Below are 18,982 nucleotides of genomic sequence, written 5' to 3'. Positions count from 1 at the left end.
GCGGGCGGTGGCGGTTCCATATCCGGTGTCTGGAAATTGGAAATTGAACAGGCCACCGTCTCAGAAATGAGGGCGTTCTGGCTTCAGAGTTCAGTGCATGTTCCGTTGTCCCAACCAAGTCAGTCGGTGGCTCTTGGAATTGACAAGAGTGTTACTTCAATACAGACAATCGGAAAATATAGAAATAGAGTAGGGTAGCCTGGGGCAAGACGCCCCAGATAATTTATTTTGCTACATAACTTTTGTCCCACATAACCTGGAAGGCCAAATTTGTGCTCAATGCGTTCTTTGGACATTTTACTTTAAATTCCACCCCTCAAATTCATTCACTTTTGATCGGACTCCCAGCTAGGAAGTGGTTTGTGAAGCAACTGCAAATAGGGCGTTTTGCCCCAACCCCAGGGCAAAACGCCCCACGGCCTGGGGCAAGAAGCCCCATACTCTAGATTAAAGATTAAACATGCTAGTTGACTAAATCTTATATGAAAGGTCCGTTAGACCTTGGGAGGCATGGCAATGAAGTTAGCACCTTCCATCCTATCAGGTGTTCAGCTACGACACTATTGTATGAGCAGGTTTTTCACCTGCCTCATAAGGCCAAATAATAAATTATTGCAATGCAAATGTTAACAAAATACTTCCTTTGCCATCCAGTTGCTGAGAAAAGTACATATAAATGCATAGAAACATACCGTTCGCCAGCTACCGAGCATTAGGAAGTGGGTAGTCCGAACAACACATGAGGTAAAACGCCCCATGGGGCTTTTTGCCCCGCGACCTACTGGGGCGTTTTACCCCATCACGTAGTTCGGTCAGAGAACAACGCCTTGCACTCCAGGAAGACATAATTTGACACGAACCAACCCGGCATTATAAGCGTTAGACAATAGTTGTTCAAAATACATAAAAGTCTTTAACCTGATGTGGACGATAAAAGAACGCCATGCTGCATAATCTGACAACAAAACATAAAAATCACTCCAAAAACACATTTTTGGCTATATCTCCTTAAAGAGTCATCACAATTTATTTCCAGTCTGCTCATATAATGATCGTATAGTGCACGTTTTATAGAAGAGAGGATGTTTCCCCAGAACCTTGCCGGTTCCGAGAAACATCGGTGAGGCGTTTTACCTCGGCGGGGCGACTTGCCCCGGTCTACCCTATATATATATATATATATATATATATATATATATATATATATATATATATATATATATATATATATATATATATATATATATATATATATATATATAATCGATAATAGTCAGCGGTTAAACTCGCTATATGCTCAAATATGTGTCATTACATCCAACTTAAAAGTTCACTTCAACGTTAATTAACAACAGTGTCGAACCACACCGGGCTAAAATGAGGAAATTCTGCCAGCATTTTCCTAGCAATGTGCCATGGCTGTAAGCGTCAGATACATATCCAATAGCGGCAGTGTTTATAAAAAGTTCGTCTTGTGTTCGCCTTTGTGGCAAGCAGTGGCAGGCGAACAGTCGCATGGTAGATACTACAGCGGCTACCACTGTGATATCCATATAATGATGTGGCTCTGTCTGCTATGCCGGAAATCCCCAACATGAAACAGGGTTGCGCAGGGTGTGTAAATAAAGCGGGATTGCGTGGAAGAGCAATGGGGTTGCATGAGCTTCTCACTGTTCCTGTGTACACGTATTGGTTGGTGTGTGTCGGGGGTGTCTGGATGAAGTGTTAACCGCTCCCTATGGGGCGATCCACCAGTATTGCACCAAAGTGTCCGCGGTGGCGTGGGTATTACCCCAATACGTCGCCTGAATACATGCTGTGTTGTTGCCAGTGCGTCTTTGAATGCAGGGGATGACCAGACCACGTCAGACTTTCGCACCAAGATACTGATATTTTCCACAAACATATGACATCGCCAAGTCAACACGGACTATTGAATCATGCTTACTCATCAAGGCTTCGTCACCACGTAAAGTCTATCTCGCACTTCTTCACTTCATTCAACGCTCGCTTCGAGGTCACACTCTCGCGCACTCAACCACAGTTCTTAACACACCTTCGCAATGAGGACCTCTTCGGGCAAGCTTGTACCGGGTACGCTACAAGTCGACCGTATTCTGTCGTTTCATGGCGGACCGATGTCGTTTCTCCCTTAGGCGCTCCCGAGTTGCTCGCTCATGTCTGCGGAGGCAAGTCAGGTCGGGTCAGGCCACTTACAGTTGTGGCGACTGGGTCAGGTCAGTTCACTTATAGTTGTAGTGTCTTAGGCTGGGTCAGGTCGGGTCATTTCCAGTTGTAGTGGCTTAGGCTGGGTCAGGTCAGGTCACTTACAGTTATAGTGACTTAACTAGGTCTGGTCAGGTCCCAGTAAGGCCAATAAATTTCGTTAGTTACAACTCGTCAGTGGGCTGAATAATAAGTTGGGATGGTCAGTATTACAAGGAGGAGCGGAATATCTCCTTATCTTCCTTTGACTCGCGACTAGTTACAAAATTACTAGCCTGATTCCAGCCAAAGAGACCCAGTAAACAAGCGTGAATAGGACAATGGATCCGCAAAGATCATTAAAATCATATAAAGCAAAGCCAAGGAAAATAAGCGAAGAAAAAAAAAAACGATTAGGTAACATATGAATTGTCAGATGCATACTCACCGATAAGTTGACTAAAATGAAACACTACTTACTACTATAGCATACCGCACACATCTCGGCAGAGTGATTTAGGAAGGGCTTGTTCGGATCCCAGGAGGCCGAACGGTTCACATGTTAGGTCGAACGACTGGCAAGCTCGGGTAACGCGATAGGAGTGAAATGCTCCGGTCGGTGACGCAAATGTCGTTTCGGTATGTTTGGTACAAATGGACAGGAATCCAAGTCACGAGACTTCCCGTGACCAAAAAATAACGCATCGAAGGCAAACAGGACTTCGCACAGCTCTGAACGGACGAGACGAAGCCCAAGCAATGTGGCTCCGTTCAGATCCAGGTGACGCCACCAGCAATGTTGTGGAGGTAGGATTTGTGAAAGAACCCGGCGAGGGCTGGCAAATTATCTACAAATATGGTTCGACACGTGAGAGGCTTGTTCGGATCATAAATAGTTCAAAATGACAATGCCACTAAAGAAGCAATACATGATTGTGGATTGTGATTATAATTTTTTTATACATAAATTTTTAGTCCGAATGGTTGAATGTGCGGATTTGAGGAATCAGAGCCCGCACTAAGCATAGCTTGTTGTGCTGACCCTGACCCCACCACCCGATCGCGCAATTCCAGTTGTATGGCAGAATTTTGCCCGAACGTTTAACGTGCCCTCACGACTGGACACGGTCCCCTCCGCTCACTCACGTTACCTGGCTTCTGTGCGGCCCCTGCCACAGACACGCACGCCATTACACGTAGGAGCTAAATGTGGCCGCACGCACCGGGGCTTGAACCGGGCTCTCACCCGGTTCAAGCCCGGGTGTATAATTCATAATGAATGGAAGGTAAGCATTTTACGAAATGGTCCTGGTGGACCGTGAGATTAAATATTGTTCACCAAGTCACCAGCTCACCTGATAAACAAAGCACTTTTGAAAGTGGCACATGCTTCAGTGTGAAATACTTCTTCACCCATTTAGCCCGGTGACACTGACAACTAATGAACAATGATATTGTGAATCGGTAACACTTACAGTCGTCGATGTTTTTCGATGCTCTCTGGACTGGCTTCTTTGGGCTTCTGCAGCACATCAGTGACCAGATACCTAACAAAGACAGGGAGAGCTGACAGTCAAATGAGGAACTGGGACAATATTAAAATCAGTATCATGCTAACTCGCCTTCCCGGCCACTTGCGATGGCAAAACAGCACAAGGTATTCAAAAGGTCGTCAAAAAATATTCTAAGAACGCTGAATTGCCTACAACAGTCATTCATAAGAACGAAACTAGTACTGTCCTGATCTGAGATTGAGTCAAAGGTCCACTCCAAAGGTCAAAGGTCAAACCAAACTCTAAAGGACATTAATGTCAATTTTCATCGAATTTGACATAGGCATTGACAAATTAGCTCACTACACCAGCACTAATAGAGCACGTATAGCTGGGCGCGTAACCTAGCGCGGCCAGTACGCGGTGTACCGTGCAGTCAGGACTCACCTGATCCTATCCAGGGCGTCAGCTATGTTCAGGTGCTGTGAACGGGTCCGTTCTGAGCGTACCAACAGGTAACCGTCACGCGAGATACGCGATCGGTACTTCTGCAAACAGGGGACATATGTCATGTAAGGTAGTTTCATTTGATTTTAATAACATCTGCAGAGTAAAGGGCAATATTCACTGTGTGTGTAACTATGTGTGTGTCCACTACATAGACCTTCAAGTGATGACTTGGGGGCTTCAGGGCAGGCATACAATCATCTGAGGTTAAAACTCCAATGATAGACTCTGATGCCAGAAATAGAAATGGTCTATTCTAATGCTGAGAATGATCCTGGTGGGTGATTCCAGATCAATATCCACCACTTCCCTTCTACAATGAAGTGGCCGAGCTGAGAAATAAAAAGAAAGCAGCTTGATGCCTTTCTTGCTTCCTGCCCACTTGATATACCTATCAAGTCATAGATAACAAGCAAATTCCAGTTAGCACTTGGATCGCAAAACAAGGCCCATGAACCACAAAACAGAAACCAACCAAATCACCATACAACATTGTTTTACATGCATCTGAATTTTCTTATCTGGTGACTTGAACTGCATTTTACTCACTGGAACCACTACCTACTACAATAAGCTGCAATAATTAATGAACTCTCATGGCTCCAAGGCACATTAAATACTACCTCCCTCACCTGAAGGAGCCCATCCTTGGCTTCCTGAGGCAGCCAGGAGGCAGTGGCCACATGGAACCTGACGTCCACTTTTGTGTTCAGCTTGTTGACATTCTGTCCACCCGGCCCGCCGCTCCGGCTGTAGGAAATCTCCAGCTCCTCTGAAACCAAACATGACGTGTCAGAAAAGGTTTCATCATAATGATGATGACCATCTTTAACTTAAATTGATTTGTGTGTTGATGCTGTTATTAGTGTCTATGGAAGCCAGTTTGGAAAAGTAACTCATGTTAACAGATAGATAAGGACACACAAATCTAGGGTTTTGTTTTTTAGATGATATATGATGAATTAAAAAATGCTATGCAAGAAAAGGAACAACAAATATGCCCCTGAATAGCATCAAAAATGAGGATTATTTCAAGTGGAAAACATAATATTGTTCATCCATTTTAATACTATCTAACCAAATACACTTTCAAGTTTCACTTCAGTTCCATTACACAAATGACGGCGGTACACATGGAGGTCCCCGCTTCAAAAATTAGTTAATCCCTATAATATAGACATCATTCTATAGAGAAACTCATGTTTAGTAAGAATAATGTGGTTTCCAGTTATCTGATCGATAATTTTAAGACCAAAAGCTAACTAATCGTATTCTTACCACGATCTCGGTGGAGCCGCACGACGGTCTGTTGTCAACATGTCAATTGTCGTTCAATACCATTACGCAGAAATGTAGTATCTTCATAAAACCCAACACACTAGGGGGACTGTGGGAAACCGGGGTTTTGGGTGGGGGGGGACTATTTTTTATGAAAAAGTGATAGATATACACAAATAATTTTGGAATTTCGGTTCTGTTTCAAAAGAAGAGAATTCGGTAATTTTCTTTTTCGGTAAAGCGCCTCACGAGATGCGCCAGATCTGTCGACGAATGATAGCGACTTTTCTGAAAAAGTCTTCAGAAATGTTTCGTTCGTAATTATTTTCGTTCGTGCATTTTCTTTATTTTCGTTTTTTGGTCCGTGCATTTTTTTGTCTCTACATATTTTCATTTTTCGTCCAACATTTCTTCGCCCGTACTGTACATGTTTTCGTCTGTGGCCAACTCGTGGCGAAGCAGTGCAGTGCCGAAGGCAATGCCTTAGGAGAGATTACAGGCAATAGTAAATCAAATATTTTTAGGTTAAATGGTTATGTATCTGGCTTCAGGCCGAAGGCCTGAAGCCTGATGCATGACCACTTAACCTGAAAATATTTGATTTACTATTGCCTGCAATCTATTCCTGCCAGTAACTATTTCCTTAACCGGTAGGCAAAAATCAGTAGGTTAGGTTAGGTTAGGTTAGGTTAGGTTAGGTTAGGTTAGGTTAGGATTCCCGGTAGGCAAGAATCAGTAGGTTAGGTTAGGTTAGGTTAGGTTAGGTTAGGTTTCTTTATGCCTGGTAGGCAAGAATCAGTAGGTTAGGTTAGGTTAGGTTAGGTTAGGTTTCTTTATGCCTGGTAGGCAAAAATCAGTAGGTTAGGTTAGGTTTATTTAAGCTCTGTAGGCAAAAATCAGTAGGTTAGGTTAAGTTAGGTTAGGTTAGGTTAGGTAAGGCTCGATAAGGTTGGGTTAGGTGACATCTCTTTGAATTTCATCGAGTAATAATCGCTTTTCTCAAGTTGAAAGTTGTCTGCGCTTTAGACATAACAATATGAGAACCTTGGTATTGTTTGTCATTTCTGGCTGCGATAAAAAATTATGCACGCGAAACGCATCTGATATTTTTGCAGCCTTGATTGTTTATAAAAACAGATTGTGCTCATCCGCCGTAACCAGCATGGCGTCAGCGTCGGTTGCGAGGGGTGAGGAATGTGGTGTTTTGGGGTCAATTTTGCCAGCTTTAAATGGTAAGCTGTTGCATTTTACTGGCAGGGAATGTTAGATAGTTGGATTATAGCATGTTGTGATACTAATTGGATTCATATAATTAAAACGAAAACGCTTGGGGACCTCCGTGTTTCCGACCCAAATGACTCACTGATTGGAATGTAGCCACTGAAGCCTTTGTCATTACTTGGAGCCTGAAAAAAATTAGGACAATGCTCATATTCAGACACAGGAAAACACTAGGGGCTTCAGAATCAGTTCCGATCAGTTGCTGCTAGAAAGAAACTGTGTTCTCTGTAAATTTGATAATTATAATGACAGTTAAACATTGACACAAAATCAGTATTAGCTAGTGTGAACAGCATTTAACTCACTTACCAAAAAATATTCAAAATTAGTCAAAATATCCCTTTGCAAACATCAAAAGACATACTTGGCGCAGACGGAATGTTTTGAGGGGCTCATACTCACCGGAACACTGGCAGTGAAGCTTAGATTGGACCCTGGGTATAGCTTGTCTAGGCTATAAGCACTTTTGAAACCAGATAAGTGCGCTGATGCTCCGGTATTCAAACATTGAGAGTTGCACGAAAACAGCAACCGCCTCACGCACCCCGCGTACATAGTGGCCGCCATGTTTATTATATGGCTGCACTCGTTGTTTTGTTGCTTTGCTGCCAAACAAGGGATTAGGAGAAATCCTTTACTTTCTCGATCGCTAACATAGGGTTTGTTCCCGTCGCTCCTCCAACCTCCTCCAAGCTCCTCTAACCTCCTCTCGTTTCAAAAAATCGTTCCCGTCGCTCCTCCAAGCTCCTCCAAGCTCATCTTGATTTCACATCTCATCACCACTATTTGCCTCCTCCCTCATCCCAAACGAAAGTTGGATTTTTAGAGGAGGCTCTGCGTAGACATATTTGGCGCACGTAATACAAATGTGAATTGTTTATAAATGAGATTTGAGGGAAGTGGAATTGATTTTAGTGATCGGTGAGGATGGGATATCTTTTGATAGTAATGCTCGATATTTATCTTTGGTTATTTTATTAGAAAGCGATTATTATCTATGAATCTATGTTTGCGCGCCATAAATCGCCGTCCGTTACAGCCCGCCAACAGCTGATTTCCTCGCAAAAATGTTCCCATGGCTCCTCTGAAACGGCTCTCCTCCAAGCTCATCCAACCTCATCCGAGATTTTTTGGGAGGAGCGACGGGAACAGACTCTATGGTACACACCTCGTGGGGTCCTTAGAGATGCGCAGGTGTTGACTGTTGGGTCCTCGGAGCCGCCGATATAGGGCTTTAATAGGCACTGGTGTAGACACTCAGAGTTGGGGGTGTGAAACGCTCAGAGGCACCGGTGTGGGCCCTCATAGGCGCCGATGAGGGCCCCCACAGTTGCCGTTATGGGGCCCTCAGAAAGTGTGACCATCACAGGCGGGAAATGCCCCTAGAACTGGCCTCTCATAGGCCGGTAAGAACTCCCAGAGGCCAGTAACGGGCCTTTGGAGACCACCGAGGGGCCCTTAACCCGGCAGTTGCTGGGGTATTTCGCCACCCACCGTTTGCTGGGGGGGGGGGGGGGGCGTTAAACGCCCCCAGCCGATAACTCGAGAACCAATAGGCGCAGCGAAACGCACGAGGCGGCAAACGAAAGAGCGCGACGAGACGCTTCAGATGAATACTTTAAAGTTGAATTTTGAGGTTACAGGTCGGGTCAAGGTCAGGTCAAACACCTGAAATCGGGCTTTCAGTAGCATGGACTTCAGGGCTTCGCAATGGGCGCCTCTCGTCATAAACGTTGTCAAAACGGTGCACAATCCATCATATAAGGCCTACAAGAGTGTCAGCTCCATGTAGGGGTCAGTCAAGCATAGGTCAGGGTCAAGGTCAGGTCAACCGGGTAGGCACATATCCCCGAAAATCAAAACTGATATTCGCAGCCTGCGACACATGTTTTATGGGTAATTTGGGGCGTAGAACCCGATGGTGACATTCATTTTATCGTATGTGTACGTGTTTGGCTCAAAAAGTTCAATTTAAGAAATTTATGTATCATGGTCGTGAAGTAGTCGCGAGAAATTGCCAAGATTCGGTTCAAGATTTTGAAAAATGCAGAACGATAATCAATAATCGAAGATAGCCATTTGATTGTCCATGGTATTGGCAGTCTAATGGCGTTTACGGCATGTCTGTATGTCTATTCTGTGATTTTATATGATTTTTTGAACATATGCCGTTTTGGTCGAAAACTCAGAAATCATGACGTCACTAAAACCTCGATATCTCAAAAATTTTCCGACCGAATTTTTTTAAACTTTGTCACAATAAACTTCAATCAATTCCCTACAGGTACCCAAATTTTGGCGCGCCTGCGGCGCGCCGTTTTTATGCTATGGCCCAGCGAAAAAAGTGGGGGCGTTTAACGCCCCCCCCCCCCAGCAACTCGCGGGTTAACTAGTCTGCAAAAGGCCCTCAGAAGCCGGCGTGGGCCCTTATGGAAATCTTAGTGTGTTTATTTAGGGCCCATGAGATGCTCTAACGAGCCCCATGGGGCCCTTCTGAGTCGAAATATGGCCATCGTTAACCCTCAGCGGTCAAATGGCGCCGCAGGGCCTCTCGGACGCGAGGGTCCCTTTGAACCCGATGGGGGGGGGGTACGTGATATCTCCTCCCGCGGCATGTGATGCGCACGGTGGTTGACGGCCTGGTCCTCTCGCGCGTGAGGTACTGTATTGCGATTTATGGCTGTGGCACTTCCAAGAATGACGCTAGACTGATGAGCGTGGTTAACTTCGCCACCAGAGTCGTCACTGGCCTGCGGAAGTATGACCATGTGTCTCGTGCGCGGGAGGAGCTTGGTTTTATCTCCCCTCGACTGATGTGTGACGTGTCCACCATGACTGTGGCTCAGAAGGCGATTGTGTGCGGGGAGCCCACGGACATCTCATCTCAGTTTGTGACATTTGTGGACTCACGTCAGCGCTGTGATCGTGGTACCCGGCAGGACCGGCGGCTGCGGCCTCCACTCATGCGTACAGCCGCCGGCCAGCGGTCTTTTACCTACCGTGCCGCATCACTCCTGAACAATCTGCCTGCGAGCACATTGGAGCTGAACCCGGCACGCTTTAAGCGAGCAGTCAAGTCGGTGGTGTGCAATAGGGGTGGGGAGGGTGGACGGGGTTAGCATTTTCTGACGTATGAGTGTGTTTGACTGTGTGCCTGCTTTTACCCCTCAACCATATTTCCCGTTGATCGTTTTATCTCTTGACTTGTGACACAGAATAGCCACAATGAGTGATGTGGAGTTGTCAGCAATTGTCAATACATACATACGTGTCCCCTTAGACTCCTAGCTACGCCACTGCTTCATATGCATCATGTCAGTATTTTAGGCTCGCCCGTAGTTTTGATGCGGTGAATGCCCTTACCCTTGCCACATCTCGGGCCGCGAGTACACCCCTCCTCCCACCCAACCCTACCCCTACTCAAGATGTGGCGAGGGTAAGGGTATTCACCGCATCCGAAGTACATGTCTCGACTCTTGGGCCCTTATCTTGAGACAAATAGTTGACCTTAGCCTGACACCCCAACCCCTGATACTTATCGTGCTTCTTTCGTGACGCTACGTGACCTAGCCTGCAAGTTTCGAGGCATGGCTCTCCCATTCCACATCGAAACGCCCTTCCCTTCCCCGCTTCGATACCTATTACGCTCTGGCCACCGCATCTGGATCTGGCAGGGAATTGAAAAAAAAATCCTTTTGCTTTTGTCAATGTCTATATTGTTTCATGTCATTACAGTTACAGCATTAGCCGTTTCACGACGGCCACCTGGTACACATTTGGTGCACATCTGGTGCAGATTAGGTGCAGATTTATTCAAATTAGGTGCACTCGCCGGATAGTCCGTCGTGAAAACGGCTATTAACACGGTTACAGTAGGGTCGCGTGTGCCCTTCGTTCTACTGTAGCTAGATAGGAATATATCAACAAAAGGCGGTGAAACAGCGCCACTCGCAACGGCATTGAGCGATAGCAAGCGAGCGGTTGCATCCTGGAATCATTAGGATTTCATCGGATGCCCACTTTACAACCTGATACAATTGCGAAAAAAAATTAAGTGAGCGCATTACAAGCAGAACGATGCGTGTCACACATACACTAGAAACGGCTAAGGTCAACCTCGGGAATAGCCTTGGATGAGCACGGTGTGATCTTGTTCCTCTCGGTGGGAGGCTCCAGCACGAGGGGCGCCGCGGCAGTACGACCCTCCTCGTTGTCACAGAGCAGGCGCGCCAGACTGGCCTTGCGCACCTCCCGCAGCTGTTCTCCGCTCAGACTGCGCTCGTAGAAGAGCCGGTCGCCTTCGCGCAGCCGCCGAAACTGGTCGGCGATCACGCACTGGAAGGTGGGTCCCACCCTGGCCAAGGGCGCGCGACGCTCTAGCATCCCGCCCACCCAGAGGTCAATGTCGTCGGGGCTGGAGTAGGTGGCTCGGAGTTCCTCCAGTTCCCGACGCTCGAAGGCGGTCTCCAGATCTGTCCAGCTGGTCACCGGTTGTCCGGAGCAGAGCTGACGGATGGCCGTGTATGACGGCAGACCCAGATCCCTGCCGCGCAGCACCTCCACGGCGGCCAGCTCCTTGGCAGCACTGTCTTCGTGGTTGGCCGACTTTCCTTCTGTACCATGAAGCATGGCGAGGAAGGCTGCACTACTGCCAATGCCGCTGACTACCCGTCGTTTTGTCACCGGCCGCGGTCGCTGCCAGAACCTGAACGCAGCCGCCGCGAACTCGACACTCACTGTTGGATCGACATCATCCTCGTCGTTCGGAGTAAGTGAGACAACCCTTGTGGCGTCGGGTCCCAGGATGTGCGGGAGGTATTCTCTGTAGGTGATGTGCTGCCACTGAGCGATCACCACGCGACGCGCCGTCTGGAACAGTCGCTCGTCCTCCCAGAGGGGGTGGTTGCGACGTAGCGCCTCCACCACACGGTTGTGCTCCCTCAGGAGGACTCGGTTGAGCTGATCCGGTGAGGAGCTGGATGCTGGCCGGGGGATCGTCGAGGAACGCGGCTCTGGCGCCCAGAGCCGACGCGGCTCGTGCAGACCGTACCTGTTCGGGATGGCGACTCGCACCCGCCCGGGGGGACCTCGAGGGCCCGGCCGGCCGATCGGCCCCATGGCTCCCGCCTTGCCCATGGCACCCTTGGCACCAGCCGGGCCCAGGTCTCCCTTGTCGCCTTTGGATCCCATCTCTCCTTGCTCACCCTTTATTCCCTGCATTCCTGTTTCTCCTTTCATCCCCTTTTCGCCCGTTTGGCCTTTCATCCCCATCTCGCCTTGATCGCCCTTTTCTCCAACCTCGCCTTTCATACCCTTTTCCCCATCCATTCCTGGGTCACCCTTTTCTCCTTGCATTCCCTTTTCACCCGGTTCTCCTTTCATCCCCTGTTCACCCTTTTCACCTTGCATTCCCTTTTCACCCATATCTCCTTTCATGCCCTGTTCGCCCTTCATGCCCTTTTCGCCCATGTCTCCCTTTTCGCCCATTTCTCCCTTTTCACCCATGTCTCCTTTCATCCCCGGTTCACCTTTCATCCCCTTTTCTCCTGTATCCCCTTTGTCGCCCATGTCTCCCTTGTCACCCTGCATTCCTTTTTCACCCATATCTCCCTTGTCACCCTGCATTCCCTTTTCACCCATTTCTCCTTTCATTCCTGGCTCTCCTTTCATTCCCTTTTCACCGGGGTCTCCCTTGTCACCCTGCATACCCTTTTCACCATCCATTCCCTTTTCGCCTTGCATTCCTTTTTCACCCGTGTCTCCCTTTTCGCCTTGCATTCCCTTTTCCCCTGGATCGCCCTTATCTCCCTTATCTCCCTTTTCTCCATCATCGTCATCGTTGCCGTTGCCGTTGCCGTTGCCGTTGCCGTTGCCGTTGTTGCCGTTGCCGTTGCCGTTGTTGCCGTTGCCGTTGCCGTTGTTGCCGTTGCCGTTGCCTTGCCTTCCCTTTCGCCGGAGTGAGTGCCTGGTGACGAGCCGGACCTCAGCATCTGGCGCTATCTCTGCCACATTTTCCCGGTCTGCGCCGTTCGCCCAGCGGCGCCGCCGGAGCAGCACATCTTCCGAAGAACCCTGCAGCTGGTTGTCCAAGTCCACAATCAGTTTGGGCACCTCGTCGAGAAGGCCACGGTCGTCCCGCAGCCGGCCCCCGCGGAGCGTCCTCAGTCGCCTGCCGGCCTCCTCTGAGCTGCCGTACAGCGTCTCCAGGTCCACGTAGGAGGAGGCGGCAGACAGCGTTGCCGCCGGCCGCATCACGCAGTCCAGCTCGGGCGCCGGCAGCGCTCGCACGAAGCTGACGCACCGGTCGGCCACGCGGAGTGGAAGACAAGCCGGGTGGTTCTCGGCGCAGCAGGCTGGTTCGCGGCCGTCCGACAGTCGGAACGGTGCGATACGCGAGAGGTCCAGGCTCAAGTACTCGGAGAGCGTGGAGGTCCAGAGATTCGGTGATTCAGGGATGTTCTGGTGGACCACCAGCATCCCGGCTTTTTCGGCGTCCGGTAGGGGAGATTCGTTGACGTCCAAACTTCGTGGGGTGAAGAAAATCTGGTCGCCGAAGGTTGGGCTAGCTAGTCGCCCTAGGCCCGTGAGAGCTCGCCCCATCAGAGGACTCTGCGGAAGGGAAACGCCAAGTGAGCTTTAAACTTTAAAGCACGCTTACGAACTGAGTCGCATCGATTTATGTGATTTACTTATCCCTCAGAAAGCTAGGCTTTACGTTAACAGTAAGTGCAAGAAGGCCAATGGTGAACAAGCTGTTCATTGGAGGAATGTGATCCCGATGACCTTGTAACAAGGTAAAGATACCGTTAACCCGCGCCCTGCTGGGGGGGGTGTGTGTTTGAGCACCCCCCATTGTGGTTTTTCGCGAATATCTCAAAAACGGCGGCGCTCCGCGCCGCCGTTTTTGGTACACCTTATCATACATCAATTCTACACATGTTGTAAAAATTTCAGACCAAGGTCATTCAAGGTCAGGTCACCAGGTCACTTGAAGTGACCTCACCTCATAAAAAGTTTCAATATCTGTCATAGCTACACCGAGTGACCGATCGCTTTGAAACTTTCAGCGATTGCTAAGAGCAATAGCATGTACAAAATGTATATCTCAGAATTTTGATATCGATGACCTAAGGTCAGGTCAATTTTGCGACCTCCCCATTGTAAGTCAATGGGAGAAAATTGAAATGCGCCTCTTTTGGACAAAAGACATTATAAACACTCCCAAACACCGAATTACAAGTGTTTTAGACACACTGAACATGAAAATGGTGTCCGTGACCCTTGTTTATGCCCTGAGGTCATCTTAGGTCACGAATGGTATCTAACAGTTTTTCGCAAATAACTTTTGATAGAGGCATGCTAGAGCGATGAAAACGCCTTAGGTGTGTTCAGCTCGACGATACGGATCGACTGATATGCAACATGACCCTTTCCGGTCAGGTCATGACCTTGACCTGAGGTCAAATTTTCAAATTGACCTTTCAAGGTCAACTTATAGTTCATTCGATGCGTCTTGACGAGAGGAACACAATGCCGGTAAAAGTAAGCTCGTACAAGGCTTGGGTCAAAAGTTATTGCAGAAAAACTGTTTCCGAAAAAATCAGTTATTTTTGCAGTTTTTGCCCCCTGCAGGCAAAACCGTTGACGTTAGGTCAAATCTGAGAGAAGAAAGGGCTTTAATAGGGCTATCGAATGCGCTTTTCCGCGGCGCTGTAGCTCTATTGGTTCTCGAGTTATGCGTTGGCTTCTTGGAAATTTTCGACATTCGACCTGGAAATCGGCGAAATTTTGCCTTCAATGACCTCTGGTGACCTGACCTTTGACCTGACCAAAAAATTGACCGAAGTGATTTCGTCATTATTTTTGACGCTGTTTCGAACACCGCCTCCCGCGTATCGCTACGTGGCCCAGGAGCCGAGTTACAAGGGGGGGGGGGGTGTTCAAACACCCCCCCCCCAGCAGGGCGTGGAAATCCAGGACCCCCAGCCGGGCGCGGGTTAATCTCATAATTCAGCGGCCTAAATCACCATCAACGTCTACAGCATATTTAGAAAGACATTCACTTGACTGAAGTTTAACATAGCAATGTCAATAAACCACGAAAAAAGTGAGCGATGAGACCCGTAAGCAGTGCCTAAACAGTAAGCACCCTGGGGAGTTGCTTATGATGCCTGTGGGAGTTGTTTTCGATGCCAGCGATGACACTGTTCGCCATGTCAGCTGGTGTCTGGGGCTGAGCCTACCTTCAGGCTCGTGCAGTGTCCCCCGAGAGTCCGGTAGGCGGCCGCTGATCTGTCGCAGTGGGTCTCAGTCGCCGGCACGCAGCCCGGAATACGGTATTTGGCATCATCAACGGTCTCCGATTCAGCGGGGATCCTCTCCAATGACCTGTTGGCAGGGAGAACAGCGTCAGCGACGTTTGTCCGTCAAGAACGGCTCTCGCGAGATTAAGCGGTAGGTTTTGCACTTTTACATTTCCGGTTATAGCTCTCAGAAACTAATCGATCTACGATGAAGCCATTTTACACGATCATGGCCGGCTTGTTACCCAACAAGTCGATCGGATCTTCAACACTTAAAAGCTTAAGACGACGAAGATATAGCCTGAAATACACTAAATTTTCTAGGTGCAAAACCTACCGCTAAAACCCGCGAGACCTGTACATATGTAGCTAAGTGGTAGAGCATCGGACGCGAGGGTTTGAGTTCAGTTCGTTCAAGTAGTCCAGCGCTCGAATTTCTTTTCTTCTCGCGGACTTCTCTCGCGGATGTTGTATGTACTTAGTGGGATCAGTCTCACGGCCAGATGACGTCAGCTGAGTGGGGCATATTGTGTCCAGCTTTGGTGGGCACGCTAAACCCTGGCATTCCAGTTCCGGTAACCTGAACTCCCCGATCGCTGACTTAGTCAAGAAGTATTTACAGAATAAGTCAAATGTCAACAAAGGAGTCATGAGCGCGCGCATTTATCACGGGACTGGTACTCACAGCGATGTCTGGTTGCCGACGGCCTGGACGGTGTGGAGCCGCTGCAGGCCGATCCTGCCCACCTCCTGCTGGACGGCCGGGTCGCCGCCGGCGGCCGTCGTCAGCTCGGTCAGGTCGGCCTCCTCGGGGCCGGGCCGGCGCGCCGCCGCCGACAGACGCTCCTCCAGCTCGCTCAGTAGCGCCGAGGCGCTGGCCGACCGCCGGAGAGCTGCTTCGGCCGAGAAGGAGCCCAGAGGAGCCCGCAGCACCCATTGGCCGGGCGGAGACAGGAGGCGTACCGGCGCGGGGGGACGGTGGGATGGAGCGCAGATGGTGCCGTCGGAGCCGTCTTCTAGGACGCAGCGCTGGAGATAGTCCAGCGGCCAGCACAGAACTGGTGGGAGACATACGGTACTGCGGGACACAGGCCCATGGCGTAGTTAATCGGAGGAACTCTGACAGACAGTCTTATCAGGCACATGTGTCTAGACTCTAGGCATCACACCTAATTAACTGGTGGGATAGTAGGTATACTCAGCAGGTATACTATTCCATATTGGTTTTCCCATGTTGGTAAAACCGGGCGGTCTTCCAGCGCACGACTAAACAACGGAATTAACTCGAGCTTGATATGCATATCGCGACACCATTCACAACCAAATCGGATAGAAATAGCTGACCGTTCTTACAGCGAAGACATCGTGTTCAAACAAAAAACTTACCTGCTGTCTCCGTAGAACTGGTCGCAGCACACTCCCTCCGTGCCATTCACGAACGTGCAGACCTCAGCGCCGCCGTGCGGTGACACTGCGAAACACTGGTGCTTGGTGACACAGTGGCAGCCATGCTGAGTCTGCTGCTGCTGCTGCTGCTGGGTTGCGCGGTGCTGAATACAGCAGGATATCAGCACCAACTGAAAGAGGCAGGGGAAGCAAGATAGTATCAGAACTTCTCCAAAACTTCGGTGCAGACATGGTCCCGCATCCGAAAGTGCGGATATACGTAAATAAAGACGGATCAAGGTAGCTAAAAAAATTTCAAATGTCGAGATCGGTCCGTAGCCTGACGTCATCATGCTCATGGCGATGGCTGCTGAGCTCCCATCGTCAGGTCATGCCACCCAGGACCACTAATTGTTCGCACTTCGCACACATGTCTAACCCGGCTGCGGTAGCTCTTCTCATCGATCGTCTCTACAGGTGAACGTAACGTGGCGGGAGCACGCTATAGATCAATTCGGCACAGGTCATGTCCCTTTTACATTGAACCACTTGATCATTTCAATAGCTTTATTTTATCCAAATGCTGTTTATGACACAGTTGCTTAGAGCTCTGCTCTTTTAGTTGGACAGGGTAAAAAAGAGTCCCACCCAAGTAGCATGAACCAAAGGCCAAAAGTAGAAGTGATAAACCGTACTCCACAAAATGATACGGCCGGAGCATCTTTAATTCTTAGCCCTCGCCGGACCTATTGGTTTTATACATACGCCGGCCGAGGAGGGGGGGGGACGTACCCCTCGCCGTTTCGCCCCAGGTGGAGCTAGCGCGTCGCGGAAAAAAACGAGAGTGTGCACCGTTACTAGACGCAGAGATTGATATCCGATTTTAAGGTCCTAGGTCAACCGATGACCTCTGAGGTCAGACCAAGTGCCTCAGGGTACAGTTCCATTTTTGGTGAATAATTTCGCAAAAAACGGTCTCAGAGCCGCGATTTTGGCACCATCGTGTTTGCCTCGCTCCGGCGCGTCGAATGATATACTTTTTGTTTGGGTGAGGTCAACTTAGGATGTTGACTTCTGGTCACGGTCAGATCAGCGCCCCCAGGTCACGAAATTGGTCGGAGGAGGTCATGTCGCATACTTTTCGATTCGGCAGGTCTTCCTGAGTCCATTGGTGGCTTTCCCGACTCGCTAGCTTAATTTGATCAGGAGTTATTGACGAAAAACTAATATGACCCTAATGACGTCATAAATGACGTCCTGCAAGGTCAACATTGCAAAAGTAACGCACCAAACCTTGCAAGGTGTGCAGGAAATCAAGATTCTGTGTGCTTGAGATAGTTGGAGATCGTTCTCGGCGCCAGAATAGCAATTTTAATTTTTCCCCGTTGACTTATAGTTGATACCTAATGGGGAGGTCACGAAAATGACCTGACCTCATATGACCTTTTTTCATGCCGAGTTCTTATTAACATACACACAAGAAATACACAACACACAACACGATCGCGGTGCTCGGACCAGCGCCCCGCGGACCGGACCGACCGACCGACGGGCCCCACAACATACGACGGGGGGTCTCGGGTCGGCTCGATGGGGCAAAGGGGCGAAGGCCGTAGTTCTTCGCGTATCTGCTATCGGAATATGACCTCATATGACCTTTAACCCTCGCCCGTATTGGTGTTTTTCCAGCCGCGAACGTATAAGGGGGGGGGGGGGTCCGTTGGACCCCCCCTTGCCGTTTCGCCCCTGATCGAGCTAGAGCTTCGCGGAAAAAACGAGCGCGTTGCCCGTGACGAGAGGAAGCCGATGATACCTAGTTTTAAGGTCCTAGGTCATTGGTTGACCTTGCAGGTCAGGTCAATGACCCAAAAGTCGGGAAAATCGGGACCTGTTAGAACGTCGTAAAGTGTGGATGCTACGGGGTTTTCGGGGTGCTGATCACGAATATCATGTTAGTTTTGATCACAGATGATGTCTTCATGCATTTAGTCCAGGTCGGGTCAGGTCAGGTCAGGTCAACCAGTAGGGGTCCTGCCGGGTATTCCTAGTAGGTGTCAACCGCCTCTGACAGCTTCGTAACATGTTACGAAGGCACCAAAACTACTTCGTAAATGTTCAAATGGTTGCTAAATTCGAATTCAGCTGCAAAAACTGGCCTAGAAACATGTAAAACTCGAAAAAGTGTACCGAGGTCATCAAAGGTCAATGACCTGACCTGACCTTCAGGTGACCTTGACACTCACCCTAATGCATGGGGGCAACACCATATCACATGTTTGAACGCTAACCACGAAAAGACTGTAAACGCGCGGCTAATGCGAGCCGACATACGCCGAATCGCGATTCCGGCCAAACATGGTCTCGAAAAGTAGGTCACAGGTCAAAGGTCATTGGGGTCAGGGTCATGAAATTTTCAGAGTAGGTGTAAAATTGATTAACGCGAGGGTACTGAAAGTTTCTTTGCGATCAGCCGCTTTTTACGCGAGTTATTCGCGAAAAACCATGGGGGGGTCCGTTCGACCCCCCCCC

General features: G+C 49.0%; 2 protein-coding genes across 2 annotated transcripts; both read right to left on the bottom strand.

The window, feature by feature from the left end:
- Positions 1 to 1,871: 1,871 nt before the first annotated feature.
- On the bottom strand, positions 1,872 to 7,443 carry LOC122366585 (peptidyl-tRNA hydrolase ICT1, mitochondrial-like). The gene is made up of 6 exons (XM_043338989.1): positions 7,167 to 7,443; positions 6,847 to 6,889; positions 4,838 to 4,977; positions 4,146 to 4,246; positions 3,681 to 3,752; positions 1,872 to 2,181 (listed from the first exon to the last, which is right to left on the bottom strand). Exons 1-6 carry the CDS (start codon positions 7,329 to 7,331, stop codon positions 2,100 to 2,102), a joined length of 603 nt encoding a protein of 200 aa, XP_043194924.1. The 5' UTR covers positions 7,332 to 7,443; the 3' UTR covers positions 1,872 to 2,099.
- Positions 7,444 to 10,855: 3,412 nt separating this feature from the next.
- On the bottom strand, positions 10,856 to 16,499 carry LOC122366583 (chorion peroxidase-like). The gene is made up of 4 exons (XM_043338984.1): positions 16,454 to 16,499; positions 15,753 to 16,125; positions 15,008 to 15,152; positions 10,856 to 13,373 (listed from the first exon to the last, which is right to left on the bottom strand). The coding sequence occupies exons 1-4, from the start codon at positions 16,497 to 16,499 to the stop codon at positions 10,860 to 10,862; spliced, it is 3,078 nt and encodes a 1,025-aa protein (XP_043194919.1). The 3' UTR covers positions 10,856 to 10,859.
- Between the last annotated feature and the right edge of the window lie 2,483 nt (positions 16,500 to 18,982).

This window comes from Amphibalanus amphitrite, unplaced genomic scaffold (genome assembly GCF_019059575.1).
Source record: "Amphibalanus amphitrite isolate SeventyFive unplaced genomic scaffold, NRLGWU_Aamphi_draft 000817F_arrow, whole genome shotgun sequence".
Taxonomy (NCBI): domain Eukaryota; kingdom Metazoa; phylum Arthropoda; class Thecostraca; order Balanomorpha; family Balanidae; genus Amphibalanus; species Amphibalanus amphitrite.
The sequence above is the reverse complement of the archived record's forward strand: the minus strand, read 5'-3'. Positions and strand labels throughout refer to the sequence as shown.